The sequence below is a fragment of the Misgurnus anguillicaudatus genome, chromosome 15, assembly GCF_027580225.2.
Source record: "Misgurnus anguillicaudatus chromosome 15, ASM2758022v2, whole genome shotgun sequence".
Lineage (NCBI taxonomy): Eukaryota > Metazoa > Chordata > Actinopteri > Cypriniformes > Cobitidae > Misgurnus > Misgurnus anguillicaudatus.
This window is the reverse complement of record NC_073351.2, coordinates 12678178-12699197: the sequence shown is the minus strand read 5'-3', so window position 1 is coordinate 12699197 and position 21020 is coordinate 12678178. Positions and strand designations below refer to the sequence as shown.

General features: G+C 37.7%; 1 protein-coding gene across 6 annotated transcripts in view; it reads left to right on the top strand.

The window, feature by feature from the left end:
• Positions 1 to 21020, top strand: part of kirrel3b (kirre like nephrin family adhesion molecule 3b) — a 214101-nt gene that overhangs the window by 156252 nt on the left and 36829 nt on the right. For all 6 annotated transcript variants that reach the window (XM_055174430.2, XM_055174432.2, XM_055174433.2 and 3 more), the window contains exons 4-5: positions 2203 to 2360; positions 13051 to 13201. In XM_055174430.2, the coding sequence (XP_055030405.2) occupies positions 2203 to 2360; positions 13051 to 13201 (309 nt within the window). The remainder of the gene's footprint in view (positions 1 to 2202; positions 2361 to 13050; positions 13202 to 21020) is intronic.

Genomic DNA, 21020 nt, shown 5'->3' with positions numbered 1-21020 from the left:
CAAAGCGATCCGATCGAAAGTGGTTTCGACCACCTCTGGATGTGGTTGAAAGTGGTCGAAAGTGGATGAGCTCAAAACGTTTTGAACACCGTTTACACCTGGCATTAACGTCGTCCACTTGTGATCCGATCGACGAAAACACATGTTAATGCCAAGTGTAAACAGCCTCAAAAATACGTCATCCCTGCGGCATTCTATATCAGACGTATTCAAAATATTGCTGCTAATATCCTTTTTGCAGACTTCTGATTGGCCAACATGGCTTTACGCTTCGGGTTATATCGCCACCTGTTGATTTGGCATGATCTTGACAAAGATTCATAGCGGAAAGACTCTGTTTATGAAAATACCAACCTGATCTCACAAAAATCCATGTTATAGTCACGGAAAATTGGATTACTTTACAGATGTCTTTTCCGTGTCACTCCCACGGATTTCTCGTGTCATTTTATGTATTGTTTTCTCATCGTTTTTTCCTATTTTCTTACCATTGTTGCTTGGGGTTAGGGTTAGAATCACTTTCTGTTACATTTTTAGACATGCTAACCCAAACCCCAACTGTAACCCCAACTCCAGGCGAGAATGGTTTTAAAAGTAGAAGAAAAACATGTAGAAACCAATACATAAAAGTACATTCTAACACAAATCTAACCCCAACCCCAAGCGACAATGATTTAAAAATAGGGAAAAACATTGAGAAAACAATACATAAAATGACATGAGAAATCCGTGAGAGTGACACGGAAAAGACATCTGTGGTCCTGTCATGGAAAAAAGCTGAATTTCATGACATGGTCACGGATAAATTGATCCGATGTTCTGTGTCTATAACACAGATTTCCATGACATCATGTTGGAAAATTCTCATGTACACTTAATAATTTGGGTTTCCTACACCACATCACCATACTGACAGAACCTTTTGGAGAACATTTGTTGATCGTCATTTCAAAGTATTTGTTTGTTGCATCATGTGAACCATGTGCATCATGCATCTTGTCAATATACGTGCCTGTTGCAAACGCGTGAAAAGGGTTTATGATAAAAGAGACGCTCACGTTCACAAACTACTCACAAGACACTAACTTGACACTAAATTCTGATTACAAGCATCTGGCAAACGCAAGCATTTCTTTTATCATAAACCCCTTCGAAGCACTTGCAGCAGGCTCGTATTTTGACATCACATAAGTTTACATGATGCGGCAAACACATATTTTGAAATGACGAACCACACACATGATGGGATACACACATGTTGTGACGAGCTGCACCCTCGAAAAAGAAGTCACCGGCCGCCAATGTCAAGTTACATATTTGTGAAAAAAATGTATATTGTTTGCATTAACTATGTAGATTTTAGCTGCTTATCTTAATTTACTTACTGAAAGCTGAATAGCTGCTTTTAACAATAAGTGAATAGCTTTTCCTTATTCAGGCTAATAAAAATGTACAATTTAAACTGTAATTGTCTTTCAGTATGCCGTGACCTCTTCTCATTGTGTCCTTGTTCTCCCTCTTTTCACTTTGCCTGCTGCTTACTAACTTTGATTTTGTCTTGCCCCAGATCTGTACCGTAATGAGCGTGCAGGGCGATCAATAATTCACTGGAGTTTGAATAAAACCCAGGATGATCGGGCATGGGTGTGTGTTAAAGCGAGAGAGTAATCAGTACCATTCATGGACCTGTTTTCTTCTGGTCTTAGCGGTCCATGCACAATATCTCCTGCCTGCTCTTAGATTGCCTCTACACCCCCTCTCGCATTCTTCCTGCGTCGCTATTACGCCCCGTTACACGTGCACGCTCGTCGGCTCTGTGCACCGATTCACAGTGTGATGACAGCTTCCACACACATACAAATCACACCTGCTCTCTTTAAATGCAGATCAAATTAAACCACTCTCATTCCTTGATGCACAGCCCACACTGTTTGCTTCAGAATACCATAAAGCCTTTGAATGCTGTTTTCTAGTCACTCTGCCTGCATAGATGATATGAAAAGATCTAAATGAAAATGTGCAGGGACTGACAGTTAGTTATTCTCTAACCTTCAGCTGTTATGTAAGTCTAACACTTGCTTCAGAGAAATGATTAGACATTTTTTAATACTCGATCTCCCCTGTCTCATTTTTCTTTCTCTCAGTGATGAAGACATCTGCCACTGCTTCTGATAAAACAATGTGATTTTTCTCCTCATGCAGTTCCACCTGATGACCCGGTTATCATCGGTGGGCCCGTGGTGAGCCTGAGAGCGGGTGAACCCCTAAACCTGACCTGTCACGCAGACAACGCCAAACCTGCGGCTTCCATCATCTGGATTCGAAATGGGGAGGTGCTAAACGGAGCCACGTACTCAAAGGTAAGGGTTGTGTAGTACTCATATGTGTATGGCAGATCATTTTGTTCAGAGGAATTCACATTCAAACTGTTTTATCAGTTTATTAGGTATCAAACCCATGACCTTTTGGTAATGCACCAATCAGAAACACAGACTTATTGTACAATATATGCTGGCAACAAAGATTAAATCCAGCATGTGGCATGTAGAGCATTGTGCTAGCAACGCAAAAGGTCATAGGATCGATTCCTAGAAAACACACATACAGTACTCAGAAAAGATGTGTAGATTAATTCTTTGGATAAAAACATCTGCCAGAGTTATTTTTATTTTTGGGAGTTATTCTGCGTTGTTCAAAAGCGTTCTGGCTCTTTTATATGACCCAAAAGGGAGTATCGGTTGTTATTAATAAGTTTTGGCTCAAAAACTTTTCTTTCGATTCAAAAACCATATATGAAAGGTTTTCCTGATGTTCGTATGAAATGGCCACTTGTGGTGAGATCCATCTGTGGTCGCGCTTGCACCATCTGCACTCGTTCGCTTTAGCCCTTAGCTCCGTTTGATTGGAACAAAATCCCTCGAAATCCAGCCTCTAACTGGAATGACAGAGGCATGTTTGTCCCTCTTACCAAGGAAAATGTGTCACAACAAACAAACAGATGGTAAGATAAGGCAAAGCCATATTGTTTTCCCAGAATGCATCCATTCGCGCTAAAATGGTGTCCTTCTTATAAAACTGATGTTTGTGTGTGTACTTTCCCAAGTCCATAATGCCATTATGCTTTAAAAATTTTCTCAATCCAATCAAAACTCATAATATTTCATTTCAACTTAACCGTGCAATCATCTGATGGGGTCAATCCGAGGCAGAAGGCAGCAGCCGGGTAATCAAAACAGCCACATGGATTTCCATATAAAAAACGGGCTATTTCAAGATCATTTCGGCTAACGTTGCCCCTCCCTTCGCATCATCCAATTATCATCTGTTTCTAAAGAGCAGATAAACAGCATTGATTTAGCTGATGTAACTTAATGCCGTATTGCCCATCAGTAGCTACACTCACTATGGGAGGTGTCACTAATCGGTTTGGTTTTCTGCGGTTGGCACAGTGATGGAAGTGAGGGACGGAGAGTTTTGATAGATGGAGACTGTTGAGCTGTCTCATATTTCTTTATGCTATTAACAAGCCACACTCAATTAAGATGCAATGCCTTGGTCTGAATAATAGCAATGGGAAGTGCTACAGTTACTCTCTCACAGGCCGGTCTGCAATGAATGTCCTTCTTAAATCTTGGCTGCAGGACATGTTTGATTGTAATAACTAATTATTTGTCATTCCTCTAATGCTAAGGTGTGTTATCTTTATTTGACTGTTTAATGTCGATGCGATAAAATATTGATAGATGTGATGTAGATTTGATGATAACATGCAGCGGTAACATTTTACCTGAAGGGGTGTTCATAAGACTGACATGACACCATCATAATCATGGCGTGTCATAAACATAAAGGAGGATTTTATGACAACTGTCATTAAGTGCCATTTGTTCAATTATGTCATTTTTAAGATGACATGGTTTGAAATTTTGTTGTTTGACAACTTGACATAAACCAATAACTTGTCATACATCTGTCATAAACATGAGTAAAATGTCATTTAAATGTCATTAAGTGTTAATACTGTCAAATAATTTTAAATACCTTAAAGGCGGAGTCCACGATGTTTGAAAAACGCTTTGGAAAAGAAGACGGGCCGACTACCAAAACACACTTAGCCAATTAAATAAAATCAAATGCCGGGTAGCGTATGTGTGGGGCGGGTCTATCAACAGAAGGTCCAGATTCTATTGGGGTAGGGGCGTGTTTGTTTAGGTGATTTCAAATATCAACATTTGCTTTCAAACATCATGGACTCCGCCTTTAACAAATGCAACAGACACGTCAAAATATTATACTTAACTTTATGTATGAGCACAATACAAAAACATAAAACTGACAACTAACAGAGCTTGTACTTCCTCACACAGAGGGTTCTGACATTTTCTGACATAGAAGAAAAAAAAATGAACAAAACATTTAATCAATTTAATTTAATGTAATTAACTTTACAGTGATATGGACCCAACGCTGCATGGCTTAACCTATTATTGTACAGTTTTCATTTAATTTTAGGTCAATTGGTCACCAAATGCAATAAAACATAATTTTATCAATTTTAATTATTATTATTATTATTGAATTGATTGATTTTATTTCTTAAACACATGGAGGAAACGTTATGAACTGAAGAATATTCATGATGTTGTTATAAGACTAATTTACAGTGTATTAAGACCTAATGACATTTTAATGATAAATTATATTTGTACCACTTTAGTTGAGGTCAAGAAAAATATTAATGATGCTGTTATAAAACCATATGACAGAGTATTAACACTTAATGACATTTTAATGACAAATTATATTTGTACCACTGTAGTCGAGGTCAAGAAAAATATTCATGACGCTGTTATAAAACTATATGACAGAGTATTAACACTTAATGACATTTTAATGACAAATTATATTTGTACCACTGTAGTCGAGGTCAAGAAAAATATTCATGATGTTGTTATAAAACTATATGACAGAGTATTAACACTTAATGACATTTTAATGAAAAATTATATTTGTACCACTGTAGTCGAGGTCAAGAAAAATATTCATGATGTTGTTATAAAACTATATGACAGAGTATTAACACTTAATAACATTTTAATGACAAATTCAATTCATATCGCTTGTAAAAAGTGGTCAGTTATGTTTTGTTGGTAATGTCAAGTTGTCGTGACAAGTTATGATGTATTGATTAATGTCAAGCTGTCCCAACAAAGACAATTCAAACAATGTTATCTTTGCATTAAAAATTATATAATTGAGCGAATGACACTTAATGGCAGTCATACGTGCATAAAGTCTCCTTCATGTTCATTGCACGTGTCATGTCATGATTATGAAGCTGTCATGTCAGTATTATGAACACCCTTTCAAGTAAAGTGTTACCTATGCAGCTCCTTAAAGCGTCCTTTTCGGATTCCCTCCAGATCTCCAGATGCCACTGTAACTCCAAACGCAGTGCTCGCCACACCTGCTGATGGCTCTATTGTGTGTGATTTTTATCTCCTCATTAGCCTTGATTTCCTTCACCTGTGTCTTGTCCTTTATATGCGTGTTTGTCCTTGCCATTTTGTTCAGTCTTGAGCGATTGTACGGCAGGCATCAGGGTAGGGTTGCACCAGTCGTTCGTAAGTTCTTACTTAAACTGGGACGTAAAGTCCAAACTAGAGGCTTAGTAACTACTAGCTAGTTTATAACTAACTCTTTACTTTATTCAGTTGCACCATTTGTTCTTAAGGCAGAATGTAGCTAATAGGTCGTAAGCTCTCAGTAAAGTAATGCGTTGTCGCATAGAATGACGTCTATTTTTCTTAACCCAATCACAAGCCTTATAATGGGTAAACAGGAAATAGTCTGAACAGTACGTAATTTCAAACTCATTCTTGACTCGCCTAAACTGAAAGTTAAAAAAGACGTTAAAGCAAACGTTGTCGAACTCAAAACATTACACTTTTAATTGAAAATATCTATCCCACACATGAAGGAGAAAATAAACAGGAAGACATTAAATCTTATTTTAATTGATGAATACACAGAAAATTAAACAGTTCTTGAAAACTCGTTGACGAACTTGCGGCTCTTAATAAGTAATTACGAGCTCATCAATGTAATATAATCTGGCTGACATCTTATTCCAATTCATGGACAGAGGCTTCCGTAAATATTTAGTCACAACGTATTGTTACGTTTAAACTAAGTTTGATGGTGCAACGCAAAAACATTTAGTAGTGCATAAGTTGTAACTTAGTGCCCATTTACGTCGTAACTAAGCTACGTTGTAATTTACGCACAGCTGGTGCAACCGGACCCAGATCTTCAGCTTAAAGCTCACATAACACACGTTGTTTCTGCATTTCTGATGTTAATCTGGAGTACCTATAGAGTAGTATGACATCCTTTATATCTCCGAAGAGTCTTTAGTTTAATCAGATATATAAAAGAAAGATTAGCTTTACCGAATCTTTTCGATAACGTAAAAAAATGAAGAAGGAGGAGTTACTACCGCGGGTGGAGCGAGTACGAGTCGTGCAACACTATACAACTCTTATAACTTGGTTCACTACATGTTCATGTCATTTATATAATATGCACGCGACTATTTCCAACATAAGACAGAAGTCTGTCTTACCGCATGCAACTCGTGACCTGGTTGGGAAAATCCAGCGCATCAAACACACACGCAAAACTCCGCTGCTACCCCAGATAATAAACTATATCTTTTCATAAGGCTGGATTTCTTCTCCTTACATCCAAAAACACACTTCATTTTTCGTGCCATTGTTGAGTTTTGAAATTATACAAAGCTGAGTGGCGTGATAAGATGTTTGCAAGCTCTAGCGTCTCCTGCCGATTGATGAGTGGGCGGGGTTTTCCGGGGGAAGTGCCAATACAAAGAAGCGACACGCATAGAAAACCTCTGAAACGTCAGTTGGACCTGTAATCGAAAAAACCTTTCCGAAACTTGTACGAACCCTGGCGAAGTGCATTCGGCACAGAAATACTCTGTAACACGCCCAACTGCTTTTTTGACACTTTGCCTACGTTTAGCATGAGGAAACAACTCTATAACCCTGTTAATATGTCAGAATGCTTGAAATACCATTTAACCACCCCTTTAAAGAAATGTTCTTTTTTGGTGAACTATCCCTTTAAGTTGTCTTAAATCTCCAAGATTGGCTTTGTTTTCACATTCACAGTCGATAGATTCTGTGTGATCTTGTCTTTTTCATTACATAGCCATTACAAAAAAACCATGAAAAGCTAGAAATAGTAAAATGCATTTATTAATTTATTAGCATAATAAGGTATTATTTGATATCTTTTTAAAAAGTTCAATAATGATATAAATGTATTTAAAGTATTTATTCATTATTTAATTTAATGTATTGATCATTTATTATATAACTTCACTGTAAAAAAAATTCTGTATAAACTACAGTATAAATGGCAACTAGCTGCCAGTAACTTCCTGTAGAGTTTACATTTATGTTATTTACTGGCAACAGTTTGTTCAAAGTTAAATGAACATGAAACATTTTCAGTCTTTATATTCTACAGTAAGTTACTGGCAACAAGCTGCATAATTACAGCAAATTTTTTTCAGTGTTATTAAAGACATTGGTCAACAACTGTTGTTTTTAATCATGCTACAGTATATAAATAAACGTGACATTGACTGTGGGTAATGAATGAATGAAACCACCACATCGAATCTTCATGCATATCAATGCAAAACACCATGGAAAGCACCACTAAGCCTATTTTATCTTTCTTTTTTCTCAAAATTCCAATACATTCTCTTTTCTTCCTCACATAACTCTGAAATGTAATTTTACCTCCTACACTTTGTCCCTTAGATTTGTGTATAATTAGTGGAAGGCTTTAAATAGTATTGCCTACCATGAAAGAATATTATGATATTCCAGACAGATTTCTAATTAACTGTGCTATCAAACTGGATGCGTCAAATTGTTCCACGTTGCTGGAGCAGGTAGCACGCAGAGCAGCTCTATAGACCAGCGAATACCACCGTGTCACATTCACGGTTTTCTCGGCCAAATTTAGCTCCTTCTGTTAATGTAGGCAACATCAGCGCGCCTCCACTTCTCCACTCCCCACCCTCCTCTTAATTAACCTTCTTGCGGTTTCGCCACTGAAATTAAAAGTGGGAGAGGCGCGAAGCAAAGAGGCATTTAATTAATTGCACCGCAAAATGCTGGAAATTAATCAGAACTAGAGGTGCAGGATTAAATTGGTAAATCAAAGAATGCCTTTTAACCCCAGGAACGTAAGCAGAGTCGTACGCTTTTTCGAGTGAGATGGAAAAACAAAGCCGCAAACACTTATCTCTCTTAAAGTGAAATTAATATCTGGTAGTAGTAGGCGGTGAAATGCATGCATGTGGTGGCGCTCAATTACCGCGGCTGATTTGAAACACCTCACAGTGCTGGGCTCTGTTTGGAAATGCGTTTAAACCCAATGTTAATGGATGAATTATTTGCATTAGCATGCCTCGAGGTCTAATCAAAAAAACGTACAGCTTTTTTACACCGACGTCAATGCTAATTTCACACGATTTTGCCTGTGCATTTTAAAAGAATGTTTACTGACATTTCCAGCCTTTAAACTGATAGAGAAATTGTTAGCATACGTACTTCCCGTTCAGATTTTGACATTTGACAAGAGACAGGCCTATCTGACATACATATACTGTGCATGAAAACACACGGTTTGGCATTTCTAATTCCGGCCCAGGACTCACTCTTAAGCCTCCTTCACTCCCGATTCCAACTGCGCACTTCCTGACATCCTCCAGGCTGCACCACCAGAAATTATCTATTTGTAATTTGGAGCTATTTTAGGCCGGGCCCCGGTTAAGTGTTGAGTCCTCGGCTGTTTCAGGCCCCATTCAAGATTAATGACTTCAGACAGGCCCTGAGCAATGAGAGAAACAATCGGGACTGTGTCAGGCAGGATATTACATTGACACATCCCGTGGCTGACAGCTTGTGTCTCTCGGCCGCTGAGGTGAGCAGCCGCTCCGAGGAGCATCAGCCGTCACGCTCACCGTTCGCCTTGCACTGACAAACACAATATAGGTGTGCATTTGGTTAAAGCCTTTTAGTATCATCCCAATGTATTCAGTTTACCATTATGTTTGTGCACATACAGAATGATTCATATGTTTTCCATTTGTTTGTTTACCTGTTTATCTATTGCAGAGGTTCAATAAATGATTCACTGCGTCGGTATGTTTTGTCTTGTTTCCCGGTAAAAGCATTTTTACGGCACTTCATAAATTTACTCGAGACGCAAATTTGCATAAGATATTAAGACTTAACTTAGAAATTATGTTCATTTTTCTTACCTCGTTGGCAGATGTTTTATTTATATTTTTCTTTGTTTCTGTTTTAAGCATAGACCTCATTAATTTTTGTTAGAAAGTCTTTGCTGGGTAAAGAAAAAATAAATTCAACATATATAAGTTTGCACATATCAAGTAAATTCATTATATACGGTAATTTAATTAGAGCTGAATTTCAGTTCACGTTTCCCAGTGTGCATTGTGAACAACCAATGAACGCCTGCAGTTTAGTGTTACTGTGTTATGCATTAAGCATTATTATTACTTTTGAATGCCCTGTTGTTTTTGCTGCAAATATTTGTCCTATATATATATATATATATATATAAGAAATTCTCTTTGTTTAAAGCACATGCCTCCTCATTTCTTACTCTGGTGCTTTCTGTCCCCGAGCTCATTCTCTCTCTTGGTGGGATGCTGAGTGTAAGGTTTCATTACAATATTTCAAATCAGTGGCAAAAGGAAAAAAATGAGTTGGTAATTACTACTATTAGCGAGCTCCTGTCACTGGCCCGCACAATGACATGACTAACCATTAGCGTGTAACTATTATGGTTCAAAAGTACATTATTCTTCTAGATTCTTTGGGAGTGCTGATGACATTAATACATGGTCTTATAGAGACACAGATGGGGTCTTGACTCGCCTCCCACGCGAGTCAACGCTTCTGGCATTAAAAAGGCCACGAGAGCGGCTGCGGGGGCTCGGGCTGAGGGGACATTTTGCTGGAACAGATAAAAGTGAGAAATTCGTACTGTATAAATGAAAGATTATTCTCCCGAACTGGTTTGTAGGTGGTACAGCATGATGTATATCCCAAGGGACCAAAAAAGTTTTTTTGCTCTGGCTATTTCTTCTTCAAATTCATAACATCATTATTTTAGCACAGATCTGACAGTAAAGCTTTCAGAAATGACTGCTAGTCTACAAAGTGCAGAATGAACAGACAAAGAAAGATTCAGTGGGTGCGTGCGTTCAAAAATCTACTTAATAGGGAGCATTTTAATGCACGCTTTTAAAATGTGGACATAAATACGATTCTTTATCGCTATGATTCTTTTGCATACATTAGTGCGTGCATGAAAAAGTCAATCCCGTAATTCAATGCGATTAGCTGATTGAGACTTATTAATTATTGTTCATTTAATACTAAAAGGTATAAACTAAAAAAGTTAATCCTTATTTAAACAAAAAATGTAGAACTTTCATGTAACATTTGTGTGCGCTTTATATTTTTATGCTTGTTAAAATATTGCAATGTTAGCTAATGCTAAACTCCCATACACGCCGTGTTTGTAAAATATGATGTACAAACGCTGCCAGTTTTCGACTTGTGAGGTTAGGTTTAAAATGCACATCCCTATTTAGACAGCAACACTAAACTTTGGAACAGAGCCACAGAATGCCAGGGGAACCCAAAAGGTAAAAGATGAAAACAAATAATAAGCGTTATAGAGAGCATCTTTACCAAAAGCTTTGTGCATCATGGAGTGGCCAATTTATTGGTTGGTGATGTCATGCTGGTCATACTGTAGATAACTATAACTAGATACAACATTCGACTCCTCCATATATGTTGGCGTGTCCGCCATTTTAGATGCATACGTCACTCATAGCTTTTCAGTATACACTGTATAGCAATGGCGGCTCGTGACTGCTCATCCGAGATGCGCTAATTCAAAATAAGTGTTCGGAGTGTCATGTGTGTTGCTTGCGCTTTCAAAATATGTGTTTGTTGCATCATGTGAACCATGTGCATCACGTGTTTTGTCAAAATAAGTGCCTGATGCACACGCGTCAAAACCGTTTATGATAAAAGAGACGCTCACGTACATAAAATACACGCTAGACACTCCCTTAACAGTAAACTCTGATTACACATGTGATTATGCGAGTATCTGGCAAACGCGAGCGTCTCTTTTATCATAAATCCTTTAGACGCGTCTGCAGCAGGCACTTATTTTGACAAGACATGTGATGCACACATGATCTCTCGATGCACAGAACACATATTTTGAAAAAATGAACCACACACATGACGGGCTACATACATGTTGTGACGAACTTCGCATCGAGCGCCCACGAAAAAAAGAAATCACCGGTCGCCACTGCTGTATAGCCTTTGGTAGAGATTTCAATTCCTGAAAAAATGGGATAACTTTTCACAGGCGAGAATGTGTTGTTTTTGTATATGTGCTAACTCAGTATTTACAGATGTTTAAAATAAAGTCACTTTTTAATGTGGTTTTCGGTAACACTTTCGTATTGGTGTATTGGGTAAGCAGTTAAAAAGTTTAGGTCTAGTAGCATGTAACTTTTGATAAATATAAAGTAGTACGGTTGTCGGCACACAGTCAGCTTGCTTGCTCTCGGGCTTGGCAGGGTTGCCAGGTTTGCGTAAAAATCAAATCTATCCAATGACCTTTTCCAAAATACCAAAATGTTCCTTTCATAAATAAAATAATAAAACCTTAATATTTACAGCAGGTGAACAAAATCCTTCCACATTCAGGGCCACATTTACTAAAGGGGGCAAATTAGTGTGCAAGCGCAATTCCAAAAAAAAGTTAAGTAAGTAAATCGTATTAGTAAATGACATTGCGTGAATCATTTAAATAATCTCCTCTTAAAAATTTTGCATGTGGAAAAACGGTCAGTCGCAAAAAGAACTAGACCACACCTGTTCAGCACTAATTATCTACTCCTTGTCTTTAGTATTTTACCCCAAAATGATGGTTTGCGCTGGCACAATCTGTAAGTAAATCTGGCCCTTAAACTGCGAGAAAAAACATTAACAAAATTTGTCAACAATTTTAAAATAATCATATTCCACAGGAAACCACCAACTTGGCAACACAGCGCCTTGGAGCGTTCCAATATGGCGGACGATCGACATACATATAGCGGCCCATAGAAACAGCTGCTAATGACGTATCTAATTATACACATCTATGATGTTGGTTAGCATCTCTGTCTGAGTCATCCCTGTGTGACAGAGAGCGCAGATACTCTTGAATGCTACCAGATGGCTCTGTGCTGTATGGTGGGCAGGCGAGGCCCATCACAGCCTACGACCACTGGAAAGAAAAAGATTGCTACACACCACAGAGTAACTCTCCGGCTGCACAAAGGAGCCCCAAAACAAGTGTTTTTGTTTTCTTCGGAAAACAATTGGTCCCTGAGTAGAGAGGCAACTGTTTGTCTTCATTTTCCCTTGGGCAGCAGAGTAAAAGTGCCATGTTGAATCATGGCCCTGGGATTCATTTTAAATGATGGCTTTTGGGTAAACCTTAGTACTGTAGGTTTCATTGAAACACCTAATGCGCAAAGGCTTCAATGCTGATAATATGCAAAGCAGACATCCATTTAGAAATATACATGCTGTGATACAGTGCAGATATTTGAGGTGTCATTCTGTTTATTGATTTTAGAAGCCCTGCACTTGTCCACTTTTATCGCTTTGGTGATAAATCTTCAAAACTTCAACATCACCTCCATGACTCATATTTCTCTGTGGTGCTCAATACAAATAAAACAATACTGCATGGTAGAATTCACACTCTTCACACTATCCACACCTTTGGTTGTCTTTCATCCTTAATGAAGCTCGGTTTAAAAAAGTCCAGTTGAACTATTTATTTACTTTTCTTCACTGACATTAATACTTTTTCTTTCTGCTCCGCCTGTAGACTCTTCTTCGAGATGGAAGGAGAGAGAGTACGGTCAGCATCCTCTACATTTCAGCCTCCAACATCGAGTCTGGTCAGAAGATCATCTGCCGGGCCTCCAACAAAGCAGTGCCCAACGGCAAAGAGACCAGTGTGACTATCGACATCCAACGTAAGTGATGCCTAAGATTAACTCTTTCCCCACCAGCATTTTTTTTTTTAAGTTGCCAGCTAGCGCCAGCATTTTTCATGATTTTCACAAAAGTTGAATGCCTTCCAAAATGTTCTTCTTTAAATATATAAACATACAACATATCAAATGAGAGAACAGACCCTCTGCTTTCAAAAATAAAACCTGTTTCATCCTACCTTCATTAGTTCTCTTTTGATCACCTCTCAAATATAGGTTTCTTCAAAAACCCAAATTTTGAACAAAAAGCTGAGATAATGGCATTTTTGTGAAGGACTTTTGATAGAGATCAGGGGTGTGTTTCCCAAAAGCATCGTTAGCCAATAAACATCAAAAGTACCATCGTTACTAACATCGTTCAACGATTTGGTGTTTCCCGAAACCATCGTTCAAACGAACATTCGCAAACTGCATCGCTAACTTGTGTCGTTGGAACCTGTCGTTAGAAGCATCGTTCCTTGTTATATGTAGACTTACGTTGATCATGCTTTTGAACAAAATAAGCAAAAAACATGTAGTACAGTCTATATCCATCATTCTAAATATATAACAATTTTATTTTACGTCTTTAAATTTGTAAACAGAATGAAAGCGCTGCATTTGAAAACTGCGCATGTGCGCCCAACTATGAGCTTTAAGACCCTGGGGAGTCCCTGGGAAGAGTGACGTAAGAGGGAACTTGCGCGTGAATTAAATATCTTGAAAATAAACAACAGATAACTAAATCATGATAACAAAATCAGTCTTCTGATGCAATATATGTTATTAACAGCAATAATCTGACATTAAATCGATTTGGACAGATTAATTAGTACTTCACCTACCATGTGACATCATCAACTATGTTGTTAAACCAACACGGTTCAAACGACGAATGTGCGACAAAGTTACTATACTTTCGGGAAACAGTCGTGACAAGGTAGTTTGTTTCTTCAACGATGCATCGTACTATGGTCGTTCAGCAACGAGCTACGTCGTTGTATGGGAAACGCACCCCTGATTCAGAGCGATCCTCAAAACATACACATACATACAACTGTTTGCCCTAGGGCGATACTTCCAGGAAAAGTTGTTTACGCATTGTTTCCTCAAAAAATACGAGGAGACATAGGAGAGGAGACATTTAAAGCCTAAAGCTGGCATGAATCAAAGAATGAAGGCCACAGACAAAATAAAACCATGAAGGCACATTACCCTATAAGTGACCATTTATAAGTCAACATACAACTAAAATTTACCCTGTACTTTTAAAATACACATTCCTGGTCATATTGTGCATGCTATTACAAACAAGAAATATGTTTGGGAAATCTTTGTACTGGGAAATCTTTGTACTGCCTTAATTTCCATTTTACACTGACTCCCTCTTACTTTTCAACCCTTCGTCTGTTCCGGCAAACATGCGAAACCTCCACAGGATCATTATACAGTTCTGTATTTGCACTGCTCAAAGCTCCATCAATAAGGTTAAGTCTGATTAATAAGGCAGCACATGGTATTTAGAGACCCATTACTGGTGGCAGCTCCATTGAGCAACTTTATGCATGACATAAGAAGCTCTTTGTAGCGCAGAAGGAAGCCAGGGTGCAGGGTGAGGCGATGTGGAGCAGAGCAGACATTATAAGGGATAAATATTTGTTGGTGTTGCACACAGAAGTTTGCATGGATGTGTTCGTTATAGGAAGTAAGCAGCAGATGTGGCATCTGTAGAATAGCTGATGTCAGGAGAGGTTATAAAGAAGTGGGCACAGGCAGAATGGCTTTCAGCGTGGGTGAATGCAGATCACCTTTCCTGTTTTGCATAAAGAACATAAAGCATATTTTTAGGAACATTTTTGCTTTCAATGTTTGCTATGTGACTCTAACTACAGTATGTGACATTTACGTTTGAAGGTTATGCACATTATTCTCACAAAAACAAATGCGTGTAGTAATAAAATAATTACATTTATACTGTATAGAGAGAGAGAGAGAGGCAGACCTAGAGACGCCAAACACTCCACAGCTGACCAGATCTTTGCGCCGCTCCACTCGTCTGCGTTTTAATTAAACCACACGAGAAATTGGACCTACTGTAATTGAACTCGGCTACAGCGGGGACAAATTTTCCGAATCTGTGTTCTCTGTAATTTTATTACATCTCCGTCCATTGAAAGATGGAAATATTTCAAATGTCCTGTTGCAAAATTCACAGAAGTGGAAAGGAATATCCTTGTGAGACAGGCAGGTGAATGCGAAACATGCACCGAGCAACTACATAATGAGCTTTTCAGAATTACATGCAGTCCGCTTTTGAATGACTAAACGAACAGCCGTCTGACTGGGGTACATTGCTCTCCTGAGCTGGAGTTGGGCAAAATATGAGGTATTAAGTCTAGAGAAGAAAGCAAATAAAGGAGAATGAAATGCGGTGATGGCGAGTTTCCCCTCTGTGTATCAAACACTAGCAGGTGTTTAATGAATAAGTGATGATGGTATCAGCAGGTGGGATAAAACTAAGAATGCAAACCCTCATCATCTCCGATGCAGAATGGTATGAATTTTTCCACCAGGGCCTCCCCGAGGCCACAAGGGGGCCCACGTAGCCATGCAGATCAGTTAATATTGATGAAGGACAGCTGTTTGCTTATGCACACCACAGATATTATGCTGTAAAGCAAAACAAATTTTGGTTATATGAATACATGTAACATTCAGACAGATTATTTTGGTGGAAATGGGAAATTCAGTAGGAATTTGAGGCAGAATTGAGTCAGTATACAAAACACATACAGATGTGATAGGAGGAAGTCCTGTTTTATTCCAGTGTACGGTGAGAGGGACACTGCATTATTTGACAGAAAACTTTATACAACAACTCAAAAACAAAAAGCTAAACATGTCACATATCTTCGCAAAGCTGAAATACTTGTGATTCATATGATGTAAACCATTTTAAGATACAATCAACACAACAGGTACAATTTGTGTACTTTTAGCCTGGCTAACACCAGACCAGTCTCAGAGAGAATGAGATGTGGTCTGGGAACCATATGCTAATTTTCTCATATTTGAGGTGTGGTTTACGAATGTCCAGAGTCGTTTATTGGGCGGTACGAATGTCTATCAAATGCGTCTCTACGTAGCTCATAGCCAATCGTTTCAATTATACCAGATGACGTATGTAAAGCGACATCAAGTCAAACGTAAACAACTTTTATTGGTTTGTGTGCACACTAATGCAACTAAACCGGTAGCTGTACATTGATATAGAAAAGCAATGCAATTTAGTGGCACTGTGACAACCACAGTACAGGCATAAACACAATATGATATTAATAATTACCACTTAACATTTATAAGTTAATTTTACTTCATTGACGACGATGCCTAGCAGGTTGGTCCTATTAAACTTCGTGGCTATCATGTCTTGCAATATCCAAACATCCTTCTTGGACATTTTTTTTTTTTAAATAAACTTGCGTTCAAAACTGATTCGAACACTATCTAAGGCTGCATTGAAAAATAACTTCGCGTCCGCTCCTGCGTTGGTCGCATAGACTTCGTCATCGTCTAGCTGCCCCATCCCCGTTCTGCGATTGGTTCCCTATTTCAGGGGCAAAAAGTCCCTAGTTTCCATGTTAGACTTGCAGCCTGAATACATTTGGATGCAAGGCAGCATGGGGAAACCCAAGCTAGCAATTTTTTTTACCTAACCACCATTCTGCTTGCTTTTTGTTGTGATCTCCTTGCCGCCATAACGTCACCTTATGATGAAAAAGTATCATAAAGATTGATCATCATATGGATAGTTAAGTAGACAAAACAACACATATAAATAAAGAAAATATTTGCCATCCACCCTCAATACTGCAATAAACAGTAAGCATTGCAGTCTCGACATTTAAGAAAATCAATATGTTTTATTTTGCCTTTTTCTTGTGTTGTGTGTGTGTGTGTGTGTGTAGCAAGATCGATGTTGTGAGTTTAGTTGCCATCCATGTTGCCATGTTCCCTGCACAGGCTTAGATACAGAACAGACAGGGAATCAATGAGTGACCCCAGGTGAACGACAGACAGTCCTTATGTTTGTCTCTTTAAGAAAGTGAAAAAATGTTATGATATGAGTATAGCATACAAAAACTTTAATATGGTGGATTTGAGAGACAAAAATTTCCCATTCCTGCTCATAGCTTTCTGTAATAACTTTCTGTAATGTCTTTCTCCATCTCAATTCCAAATTTCAATCTTTGCTGGTGAGAAAAAAACTTTCTTTCTTGGAGTGAGGAAAAACCAGAAACCCTCCCAATTTTATTTCTGCACCACTCACATACTTTGATCTGTAATGCGGCAAACGGATACATGAAGAGTGATACAACCATTAAATTGTCACTGTGCTTTTGTACTAAATATTGGCACTGTTGTGGTGCCAGCTAGAGAATCCAATTAAATTAAATGAGTGAAACTAACCATAATATAAAAGAAAAGATTAGTAAATTAAGACTTTGATATACTACATGGGCCAGATGAAAGAAACTTAATGAGAGATTAAGACAGACAGATCCATTGAAAAGCAAAATGTGTTAGCATGTGAATGTGTGTGGGCATGATTTCATCGTGTCCATCGTCTAATGTGTCCACTCCAGCTATTGTCACTCTTCATTTCCAGTCCTCTAATTGACCACTTGGTTTAATACGATAATGTCATCGACAACAAAAGTAATTAAAGGCTTTTTGGATTTTTCCTCCGCTCAGATAATTCTTATTCTGATCAGTGCAGGCCTCTGAGACAGCTGCTCTCTCTCTCTCTCTCTCTCTCTCTCTCTCTCTCTCTCTAAATGAGATGTTTCCAAACATTACTTACTACAGTACTTTACAGCTAAAACCTGTCCAATTCAATGTTTTATCCTGCCTACATTTTCTCCTGTAAGTAATCATTTAAATCCTTAGGAATTAGATTTACCCAACATCCCAAATGTAGCTAAACCTAAGCTCTCCGCTGATAATTTTAAGCAAATTTAAATATGAAATTTACTTAAAAAGCTGAAGAGGGCATTACTTAGTCAAAGCCAAAAGAAAAAGAAAAAAAACCCTGAATGTTATACAGTACAGTGCTGGCCTTAAAGAGTTACGTATATTTTAGAGAATACAATTTTCTTATTTTGATACTAAAGAGCTCAATGTACTATAAAAGCAAGCATTCACAACTCTGATCATCCTCCCAGTAATAAAAGAAGGCATTTATTAAATTTAAACTGCAACATTAGCCTGTTTTATATAATGAATGTCCGATAGATTAATGCACCAAAGCAAAACATCGTATGTCATATATCACGGCAAGAAAATGGCCTGTTTGTAAAACGGTCATAAAAAGTTCTGTGGTAGAAAATTCAAATCAAATAAAATCTGTTTTTGGAGGAAAAAGCCTAAATAAGTATGAGCATTTTAAATGTGTGTTTGCTTTTTATTACTATAAAATCGTTGTGATAATAAATGTGGAAGACTGAAATCATTAGAGTCAGTGTTCTGAATTGTCATCTTAATGTTGTGAGAAAGTTTTGTACTTCGGGCATTGTATCTAATCGTATTAAATGCACAGATGGAGGTAATTAGATAAGTGAAAGGTACGACACGTTGCAAGAATATATCCATTAGCAATACATTCTAAACAATAATAAGAAAAAAACATTTTGTTGTGTACATCACAAGTACAGCGTCAATAAAATGTCAAGCATCTGACTAAAAGTGCAACTAGTCTGCATATTAGTTATGGCTCTATAGAAGAGTGGAAAGTTATGAGTTAGAGACGGTAAAGATTGTTCAAGCAACAATTTGTATCTATACAAACGTCAAGGACTATCCATGGCCCGTGACCACTGTGTCATGGTGGATCCGTGTCATGTTTTGTGTCTGTTCCATATTGTCGTCACTTGGACATTTGTTAATTATCACCTCATTCATTCCACCTGTGTGTCATTATCTGTGTGTATTATACACGTGTTTGTGTCACACACATCGCCGGATCATTGTTGTTACTACCATGTTTGTTCGTTCATCTGTTCCTGTGTTTTATTTACCTGCCGTGTTTTGACAAGACAAATTGTAAAAAAAAAAGTCAGATATAATATACATAATATAATCGTGAGGAGTGAATAAATCAAATGTTAATTCAATAGTTTGATTCAGTTAACAAAGCTCACAAAGCTCACATAACACATGCTATGTCTGCTTATCTAATGTTAATCTTGAGAGTTTTTCATTTTATCAGATTTATACAAAACAGATCAGCTGTACCGATTCTTTTGGAATAAACCTGAGCTCCTGGTGGTGTCCTGCTGGTGTATCGAGTCACGAGCAAGCAAAACACAAAAACATTATCCCACTATCTCTGGATAACTTATGATTCACTACATGTTCGTGTCATTTACATAATATGTAACAACAAAACACAGACAATTACAGGCTTTACTTACGGCCTGTGACTCATGACCAGGTTGAGACCGCCCCATTTCAACGAAATCCAGTATTAACAGGGCTCCAGACTGCCCCCAAATGGGGGCATTTTGCCACCAAAATTTGAGAGTGTGACACTGAATTTTACATCCAGTTGCACATGTGCAACCAGTAAATTTGACCTTTTTTGTGATGTGACACTGAATTTGAAAACAGCATGTTGTACTTTCTGTATCTATCATTAAAGTATTTATTAGTAATACAGTGGAAATTAGTAGAAATGTAAATATTTGGATAGCATGTTGATTAACAGTTTGTGCCCCTAAATTTTCTGGTTGCGCCCCTAAAATTTTCAGTTGGGGCCACTGTGCTCCTAGCGAAAAACGTTAGTCTGGAGCCCTGATTAAACAAATTACGCACAACTGGGTGATTCTCACGAAATCCAGACTTGGAATGTGTCCAGCATCAGATTTTTTTTTAAAGCCCATGAAGCCATTTCTTTTGCACATATAAGATTAAGGTCTGAACTTACTATAACCATTATTTTAAGAGGATTTAAACATATTTCCTATAGAATTATTTACATTTTTTTAGATCATCATTATCAAAAATTATCATTACCGCAACATGATATTACATTAAATATATGCATTTACAAACTCATGTTTCGGTAATGAAAGCTAAAAAGGTACTCTGACAAACAAAATTTCAACTTTTATCTGGAGAGAAAAAATAAGAACTGCTTACCTGGTAGCCATCTTGAGTATGAGTCAATTATGTCCCTTCCAACATTTTTTTTAAATGTTAATTCTTTGAGGGCTTAAACAATGATTGAAAATTGTTGTGGAGGATGAGAAAATTGGTCTTGGACACATTTATTTTCCTTATTATTGTCTCTACATTTACTAATGATCACCAAATACCTGTAAATATTTATAGTATAACATGCACTGAAGCTTTTTTTAGATTTTTTAATTATAAATATTTCCATGTCAAAGAACCCCCAAATCCAGTCATGGACACGTTGCGGTAATGAAAATGTTCCCCTTAAATGTGGAAAAACAACAAAATAGTTTTTTATGATGTCATTTGAAATCATGTGCAAAATAGTACATGAGGAGATGTTTGTACGCTTCTTATTTTGATACTCTTACTTTGCATTTACTTTTTAATCAAAATGTTTCATGACACCTCATAAGTCTAATTTCGCGAGAATCACCCAACTGGGCTGCTACCCCGGATAAACAAACTATATCCAGTGTTTCAATAATTTTGGGTCTTTGGAAAGCTGAACAAGCTTAAATTTTCGACACAAACAACAACACACTTCTCTGGTGACGTTGATTTGGTGTCAGCTCTTGGTTGGTGT